The following is a 9742-nucleotide window of genomic DNA, read 5'->3' as shown; positions in this document are numbered from 1 at the left end:
AAAAAAAAAAAAGAAAAATCACAGTAGGAATTAAAACCAAGGGCTGGGGATATATATATATAGCCCAGTGGTAGATCACTTGCTTAACATGTGCAAGGCCCCCTGGGTTCAATTTCTGGCATGCATACATACACATACACATACATACACACACACACACACACACACACACACACTCAGAATTAAAAACCAATACTCAGAATTAAAAACCAACACTCAGAATTAAAAACAAATATTTCTGGCATGCATACACACACATACACATACACACATACACACACACACACACACACTCAGAATTAAAAACCAATACTCAGAATTAAAAACCAACACTCAAAATTAAAAACAAATAGCATTTGTCTTAATTTTAACATAACAATCTAGTTATCTTTCTTACCTATTTTAAACATAACTTTGTTGGATATCCAGTCATCTTCATCTCCATCTTCAGAGGCAGCATTTGGGATTGCAGTTCGAGATATGAAAATATTACCTGTTAAATAGTTAATTATTTAAGCCTCACTAACAAAAGTATAACTATAGTTTATAAACAAAGTCAAATATCAAAATCATCCAAAAGGCTTTTAAAAATCCAGCTCTCATGTTCTACCCCAAAACCAATGAGAACAAAAACTTCAAGGGAGGATGACAAAGCTATATTTTCTGGGAAAATACTTCCTAGCTCGACAACGATCCCTGAACACTTGGAAAACCCTGCATTAGAATCTCATCAAATACATATTAATCTCTAGCAGTTTATTAACTTAAAAACAATACAAAACATAGTAATTTGTGATGCTGCCAAAGCACAAATTTTAATTTAGTGCTTACAAGGCTGGTATGAATAAGACATTTAGCCAGCAAGTTTGGCTGACCATACAGAATCTACTGACCAATATTGCTTTGTGGTTCACTATTTGCTACTGTACAGACATTAGCTTTTCCTTCAAATTCAAGGAAAAGCTAATGTACTAAACTCATGATTAACTTAAGTTTTAGTGGCAGATTTCATTTTATTATTACTGATAAAATTCTGAATTTATAAATGTTATACTCACTGGACTCCTCTGTCCAATTTCTATTTATTTTTAGACAACTTATGGTAGGATTTGTAAATTTGCTGATTTTAAAACTTCATATCTCTTAATAATTTCACACTTTGTACCTTGCAACACAAGGGTCTATGGTATTTATCTTACAGTTCATACAAGCTATAAGGGAGTATAGCTAATGGACCTTACTAATTCAGATTCACAACCACTACCAATGTATTTTTCCTTTTGAAAATAAAAATTTTATTTAGAGAGATGTTCAATTTCAAATAAAAAATTACATCAGAAATAAGATGTATAGAGACTAAGGATATAGCTCAGTTGGTTGAGTGCTTGCCTCGCATGCTCAAGGCCCTAGGTTCAATCCCCAGCACCACAAAAAAAAAAAAAAAAAAAAAAAAAGATGTATAAAGTGACTTAAATTCTCATGAATTGACATACATTCCCATAGATAAAAAGAAGGAAAAAGGGCTGGGGAAATAGCTCAGTTGGTAGAGTGCCTGCCTTGTATGCATAAAGCCCTGCGTTCAATCCCCAGTACTGTCAAAAACAACAACAAAAAACCTATAAAATTCAACTTAAAAACACTTGGACTAAAATGTTCAGTTTGACTCCCATCAACCTTTAGCTACAAATTAATTTACAGGAAATATAGGGGAGAAAGGAACAAGTTAAATGATACAAGGAAGCAACTAGTCAAATTCAGAAGAAAAGGAATCTTGCAAGACAATCCTGTATCATTTTTAAAAAGTAGAATAAAGCAGCCAAGTGTGGTGGCACATGCCTGTAACCTCAGAGACTCTGGAGACCAAGGTAGGAGGATCACAAGTTGGAAGTCAGCCTCATTAACTTGTGAGGCTCTGTCTCAAAATAAAAAATAATTGGAGGAAAAACAAAAAGGAGGGGATGATTTGGTGGTAAAGCACCCCTGGGTTCAATCCCCAGTACCAAATACATAAGTAAGTAAATAAGAGAATAACAGCAGAATGAAATGCTAAAGAGAAAAATGGATATAACCAGATGTAATGCATGGTGCTGAGATATACTACTTTAAACAAATCAACTGCTAAGACTTGGATAAATAAAGGGGCTGGGATTGTGGCTCAGTGAGCACATGTGAGGCACTGGGTTTGATCCTCAGCACCACATAAAAAAATAAAGGTATTGTGTCCATTACAACTAAAAAGAATTAAAACAGCAGGGATGGGTTTGTAGCTCAGTGGTACAGTGCTTGCCAAGCAGGTGTGAGGCACTGGGTTTGATCCTCTGCACCACATAAAAATAAATAAANAAAAAAAAAAAAAAAAAAAAAAAAAAAAAAAAGAAAGAAAGAAAAAAGACATGGGTCAATTAGAGAAAATTTAAATATGGCCTGGCCTAGCAGAGGAGTAGGGTGTTAAGTCTTTTGCTTTTGTTTTTGCAGTACTGAGGCTGAACCCAGGGACGTACTTAAGGCTAGTAAGTGCTCTATCACTGATCCTATAAAAGACAGCAGAAAGGTTTCTTTTAATGAGTAGTATGTAAATTTGTAGGGTAACAAGGAAAGAGATGAATAAGAATCATAAAACAGTACTTTGTACTTAATGAAAAACCATGTGGTTTCATATTACAATGAAACGATTTATTCTCTATATCCCCAAAGAATGCAAGTCAGAGGATTTATAATACTTACTAGGTTTTATATCCATGTGAACCAAAGACATTGAATGAATATATTTCAAGCCCCGGCCAACTTGCAAAAGGAGATCCTTCAACTCTACTTCTGTAAAGTAACTCATGATTCTGTAGTTTTCACTTATAGCATCAGCTAAACTTCCACCTAACGAAAACAGCAAAATTAATATTTTCTTCTTTCATAGTCTTCTTTCATTCCTCTTTACTCTTAACAAAGAATGATATTTTCTAGGACCTCGCCCTTCAACCTGCTTACAAAATAAAATTTTTATTTTTTCTTTTAATAGGTAAATAGACTCATATGGATAGAAAATACAATTTAAACCTTCTTTCCAGCAACCTGAATGGTTCACTTTCCCAGAGTAAACCAATGTTGTCAGTTTCTTAGGTATTCAACAAATTAACAAATGATATTATATGTTTATTATCTTGAAGAAAATTCTGTCAATACCCTTTTCTTTCTTGTGTCCCCACAGAATTCCATTGAATGGTAATGCACTAACCAATCCCCTAATTGATGGACATTTAAAAATCATGTATATACTGTGACCTACCTAATGAATATCTTTATTCATAGGTCACTTCACACATATGTAGTATGTCCTGGCACCAAAACTGCTGGATCAAGATTGTAAGTATTTGTAATATACGCAAAACACAGACGAATTCATTCTCTCTCCACAGAAGACCATACCAAATTTATATGCCCATTATCAATGTATGAGTAACTCTTGCCCTAACCCTAACAAGTCCATAAATTTTAGAGGTAAATACCAGTATATCTGAGTATGGTTTAAATTTATACCTCTTTTATGAATGAGAATATAAACCTGCTTTTATAGAACAGGTTAAACCAATCAATTAATTTGTTTACACTTTTAAAAACTTTTTATGTTTATACTTTGTCTCAAAATCAATGAGGAACTGTTAAAACAAACCTGGGCTGGGCTACAGCTCAGTGTTAGAGCACTTGCCTAGCATGCTTGCAAAAGGAGATCCTTCAACTCTACTTCTGTAAAGTAACTCATGATTCTGTAGTTTTCACTTATAGCATCAGCTAAACTTCCACCTAACAAAAACAGCAAAATTAATATTTTCTTCTTTCATAGTCTTCTTTCATTCCTTTTCACTCTCAACAAAGAATGATATTTTCTAGGACCTTGTCCTTCAACCTGCTTACAAAATCAAAATTTTTATTTTTTGCGTTTGATCCTCAGCACCACAAAACAACAAATATATTTAAAACTTAAAATCACTCAGGGTAATAAAATCAGAAAGGTCAATAGTGCATTAGTCAGGAAGGGAGGTTCTACAATTTAAGACTAAATACCAAAATGTCAAATATATTTTATATTTTTGGGGGGAGGGGAGTAACCAGGATTTGGAACCAGGCGCACTTAAGCACTGAGCCATATCTCCAGCCCTTCTTATGTTTTATTTGATAGGGTCTAACTAAGTTGTTGAGGACCTTGTTAATTGCTGGGGCTGGCTTTAAATTTGTGATTATTCGGCCTCAGCCTCCCTAGCTGCTGGGATTACAGGTGTGTACTATAGTGTCTTCCAGGTGTCAAATGTATTTTTAAATAAAAAATTGGGGTTGGGGGGGTATATCACATCAACGTGAAAAAATAAATTAAAAGGAGATGGCATCAAGCAAATATGTTACAGAAAAGACAATATGGTTAAGTTGTTATAAATTAAACTCAGCAACTGAAAAATTAGGGTTAAGAAAAAATATAGTCCATAAGATCATAAGAAACAGCTACATAAATTTTGATGTTATGAATAGAAACATTTCTAGAGCTGTGTGAAACAAATTAGCAGCAATGCTATATAATGAACAAAGTTCTTTCAAGGGCAGAGAACTAAACGAGTAAAGACTGGAAAATGAACTTGCTTTGTTCATTATTTTTAAATATGGAGAACCTAAATCTGTACCACTTAATTATTAACAAGCTATGAGATTGCTGATATTGCTTATATTAAAGAAAAAATGAAAATGAACAAAAATAAATCTTTGCTTTCTCAAGGGTTAGCTAAACCCCAAATTCTCTAATAGTCACAGAAGATGTACAGAAATAGAAATAATACATTATATATAAAAATGTGGGTGTATAGGGGCTGGGGTTGTGGCTCAGTGGTAAAGCACTTGCCTGGCACGTGTAAGGCACTGGGTTCAATCCTCATCACCACATAAATACATAAAATAAAGGTATCTACAACTAAAAATATATATAAAGAAATATGAGTGTATAATAGAATCCTATATATCAGCATTCAAATCAGGATTTTGGTACAGATTTAATAAAAAATAAAAGAAGGAAACCAGCTGGTCCTTAAAGAACTTCATGAAGGTAAAAACAATTCAAGGAGGTCCAAAGTTTATCCTATACATGTCTGCTTTGTTTCAATTTGCAAGAGGGAGAGAGACCAGCTAAAGAATTAAAACAGCAGGGATGGGTTTGTAGCTCAGTGGTACAGTGCTTGCCAAGCAGGTGTGAGGCACTGGGTTTGATCCTCTGCACCACATAAAAATAAATAAATAAACAAAATAAAGGTATTGTGTCCATCAATAAAAAATTTAAAAAGCAAAAAATAGCAGATGGTGGGAGTAAAGCAGAATTTCAGAACACCCTGAAGAAATGAAAAACATTAATGGAGAGTCATTGTCCTTTCATGACCAACAACAGTACTAGAAACAGAAAATAAAATGGAAAAGCAAGGATGGATGCAGTGAGATCCCACAGGAAAAAAATATCTCTTTGCTATGATTTGAATGTATCCCCCAAAGTTCATGTGTTGGACACTTAATCCCCAATGCAAAAAGGAATGGGAGCGGGGATGGGGGGGTGTCTGATAAGAAGTGACTACATCACAGGGACTCTGTCCTCAAAAATAGATTGTTATTATCAATAGATTAAAAAAAAAAAAAAAAGGGGGGGAGGGGGTTCAGCCCTTAAAAAATGCTGTTGACAAGCTCTTAGATTTCCCAGCCTTCAGAACCATGAACCAGATAAATTTCTGTTTATTATAAAATTATCCAAGGCTGGGGACATAGCCCAGTTGGTAGAGTGCTTGCCTCACAATGTATAAGGCCCTAGGTTCAATCCTCAGCACCACAAAAATATAAAGCAGAAGGATCACAAGTTTAAGGCCAGCCTGTTTCCAAATAAAATAAAAGGGCTGGGGATTAGCTCAGCAGTAGTGCTTAGCATATGTTAGGCCCTAGGTTCAATGTCCAGTACTGCAAAATACATAAATAATAAATAACCCAACACAAATATTCTTTTGTAGCAGCAAAAAATAGACTTAAGACAATCTTTATATATATATATATATATATATATATGTGTGTGTGTGTGTGTGTGTGTATTTTTTTAGTTGTAGGTGGACACAAACACCTTTTATTTTTATGTGGTTCTGAGGATGGAACCCAGTGCCTCATGTGTGTAAAGTGAGCACTCTACCACTAAGTCCCAGCCCCAGCCCCGAATAAGACAGTCTTAACAACTATGTGCCCTATGCACTATGCTAGGTTCTAGGATACCAGAATATACATGGGAAGATCGCTATTTTCTCAAATGGATTGGTGTAATTTTAATAACAAGGATATGCATAGTATACAAAGTTCTACTGAGGTCTCTACAAGGTGCTTTAGAAGGGAGGTTTTCAATCTACTTGCACTTAAAATACACAGAAGGCCTCTAATCTTTTCAGTTTATAAGACAGGCTGGGGAGTGCTTGCCTTGTACATGTGAGGCCTTGGTTTAATACTCACTACACCAAAAAGAAACAGAGACAAGAGTCAGAGAGAAAGAAGGAGAAAAACTTGAGATAATAATATTCCCTCCTTGGTGCTCATTTTCTCAAGTATATAAGTGTATGAGAAAACCATTACATTACTCACCATTACAATATTCATTTTGAATAAGCATATGATCATCTTCTGCCCAGGCAGAGAAATATCGAACCACATGAGGATGCTGTCCAAGCACTGCATGAGCATACACTTCTCTCAAAGCATTCTGCCTAGGAGAAATTTGAGATCAATAGAATGGTAAATGATTTTTTACTCAAGATTAACCTGAGTTAATTTCTCTGAAACTTTACTTTTCAAACTTTATGCTGAAATGAAATATGCTGGGGGTGGGGGCAGGGTTAAGACTCATGAGATTTCCCAAAGGCTTCCTTCCATTAAAGACTTTCAGAAAGATGAAAGTTTGCTGGCCTTAGGACTCAGGAAAGATTACATGCTATTCTACTGTAAATTCATGGATGTTGACTAGAAATAATAAATTTAAGTTAGACTCTAAAATAAAAAACAATGGCACAAAATTAAAAGGGCCTGATTAATCATTATGATTTCTCAAAAATTAAACAAGTTAAATTCAACGTTTGATCATCTAAAACCTTAATGTTTGTAATGCCATAGGAAATGAAAAAAAAAAAAAAAAAAAAAAAAAGATAGGAATGTGTAATACATACTCATCAACAGAGCCGGCCAATGGTTTTTTTGATCGCTTAATGGCATAAACGCATCCATCTAGCCTCTTCACACACTTAAACACAGAACCAAACTCTCCAGAGCCAATTTTTTCCAGCTCATGAAACTCTGTCGTATACCGTGACTTCATATTGCTTTCAGTAATGGTAATTCTCTGGAATAAAAAGGTTATCCACGTATATAATACAAAGAAATGAAAATGAGTTTTTGCTGTGATGACAGGACTATGTGTGAACTTTTAAAAAATTATTCTAGGTTATGTTTTCATGCTTACTTAACATGTATATATCTTAAACAAAATTTCAGAAATAAATATTTACTTTAGCGGGTCTTGTTTCATCTTCAAGCTCATAATCACTGCCTTCTATATCTTCACAGGAACTGAAAAAATAGCATATATTTTTTCATCAACACATCTAATAGATACATCAACTTGAGATCTAAAATTGACTATGGTACACATACAGGAATAGAGAACCACCACGGAATTTCACAGAGCTGGAATCAATTCCTCTAATTTTGTAATCACAAGATTCAGTTCAGATAATGAAAAAGTCCCCGCTGAGATACACTCACTAACTAGATGTCAACATTACCACACATATCAAAATTAAAGTCTTTTTAAAGCTGGGAATGTTGGTTCACACCAGTATTTCTAGCAACTATGGAGACTAAGACGGAAGGATAGCAATTTGAGGCCAGCCTGGGAAACTTAGTGAGACCTTGTTTCAAAATAAAAAAGGACTGGGGATGTAGCCCAGTGGTTAAGTGTTTAATCCCTGATACCAAGAAAAAAAAAAAAAAAAAAAAGAAAATAAAGCCTTTTTAATAAGGCTTTACTGCCTGCCTCATTTGACACCAGCTTTCCTACAATTTATATTTTTTTATTCCTTCCTTTTTCACACCACTCCTTTCCTAAGTGTTAATAAGAAAACATTTCAGAGCACAATTAACCATCTATGCCATTCAGTAGAAGCTAAACTTTGTTAAGTACACCAAACCAATTCTGGGTATATGGGAAAGCCAAAACTATTGATAAATGACTCACTCATTCCAATACGCTCTCTTTCTTCTACGACACTGTCCTGAGGAATGAAGCAAAACTGAATCCGGAGTAAAAGGATTAATATTCACTTGAGGAGTCTGTCGTGTGTCAAATTCTCTCTTTCCTGATTTTTGTGTGTCCATGAATAGAGAACCACCGCGGAGTTTCACAGAGCTGGAATCAATTCCTCTAGCTTTGGAAAGCAAACTCTAGAGAAGGAAAAATAAAAATTCTTAGGACCCAACCCCTCCAGACAGCCTTCGCAATTTAACCTTCAACAGACCTTTCAAGTGGCTGAAGGTAGAGATCAAAGTACCCCACCAGAACTGGGGATGTATCTTAGTAGTTAAGTGCTTGAGTAACATGCTGGAAGCCCTGGTTTCATCCCTAGCACCGCAGAGAAAAAAAAATGAAGCAACATACAAGTTTTTAATACCAGCGGTTCGGGAGGCTGAGGCTTTGAAAATTCCAAGTTCAAAGCCAACCTAGAAATTTAGCGAGGCCCTGAACAATTTAGCGAGAACCTGTCTCAAACGGGCTGGGGATGTAACTCGTGAAAAACAAAACAAAACAAACGAACAACAAAACAGTGGCTAATTTAAGAGTCTGAGATTAGATATTATCTATCTTTCCGAAAAAGGGAGGAAAGTAAAATCGGTCTCAAATCCTAAAAGGAATATTTATGCTAACTAAAACTAAATTAATTTCAGTGTCTTAAAAGTTAACAAACCCCAGTCATCTGAAAATAGAAAGCAGTCAGTCTCATAAAAGCTCCCCTCCCCCATCTAAATAGTGCTTTGAAAGACACTCCCGCGGGACTCCTCCCCTCACTTGCGGGAGGATCTTGCCGTAGGCAAATCCGCTAATAAAACTAATTCTCAAAAGTACATATATTTCTGGTGTTTATGATGAACGGACAACGAAGTGAACCCGGACTCACTTGAAATAACGTTTCGCACACAAATGTGCAGCTTGTCTTAATTTCGGTGTCTGTCCTTAAATCTGGGTGACTTTGGAGTATAAGAAGTGGTAATCGGCATACTGAATGACCATTCCACCAACAGGTGCAGAGACCCTCCTTAAGATATCAACAGCAGAGTCCCTAATCATCACCCAAAGGCAACCAAACTCCGGCACCGCTATCCCACGGACAAAAACAAACGCTTACCCGATACTACGTCCTGAACGAAGCTTAAAAGCTACCAGGCATTATTCTGAGTCTAGGACTGTAAATGCGGGGAAGGCCGGGCTTTACTCGCCAGTGGAAGTCCTCACTTTTTCCCCATAACGCCACTACACACGAAAAGGATAAGAGCGGGGAGTTTTGTTTTTTTTTAACCAAACACCTTCTGCCCGAGGGGCCCAAATTACAGGCCTCGTCGCCGCGTTTAAAAGGCACCATATGGCTCGGGAGTGTCAGGGGGCCGGTCCTGCACCCCTCGATATCGGTGCCACACTCGGGGCTGA

The 9742-nt window shown here is 36.0% G+C and overlaps 1 protein-coding gene across 1 annotated transcript in view; it reads right to left on the bottom strand.

Annotated features, from left to right (window-relative positions):
* Positions 1-8484, bottom strand: part of Wee1 (WEE1 G2 checkpoint kinase) — a 13624-nt gene extending 5140 nt beyond the window's left edge. Inside the window, 6 exon segments of the mRNA XM_015477615.2 lie at positions 378-493; positions 2725-2871; positions 6634-6755; positions 7212-7384; positions 7551-7611; positions 8279-8484. Of these exon segments, the coding sequence (XP_015333101.1) occupies positions 378-493; positions 2725-2871; positions 6634-6755; positions 7212-7384; positions 7551-7611; positions 8279-8418 (759 nt within the window). The 5' untranslated portion in view covers positions 8419-8484.
* Positions 8485-9742: the final 1258 nt, after the last annotated feature.

Source organism: Marmota marmota, unplaced genomic scaffold (genome assembly GCF_001458135.2).
Source record: "Marmota marmota marmota unplaced genomic scaffold, marMar, whole genome shotgun sequence".
Classification (NCBI taxonomy): domain Eukaryota; kingdom Metazoa; phylum Chordata; class Mammalia; order Rodentia; family Sciuridae; genus Marmota; species Marmota marmota.
Note: the sequence above shows the minus strand (reverse complement) of the source record. Positions and strands in the feature narration are given on the sequence as shown.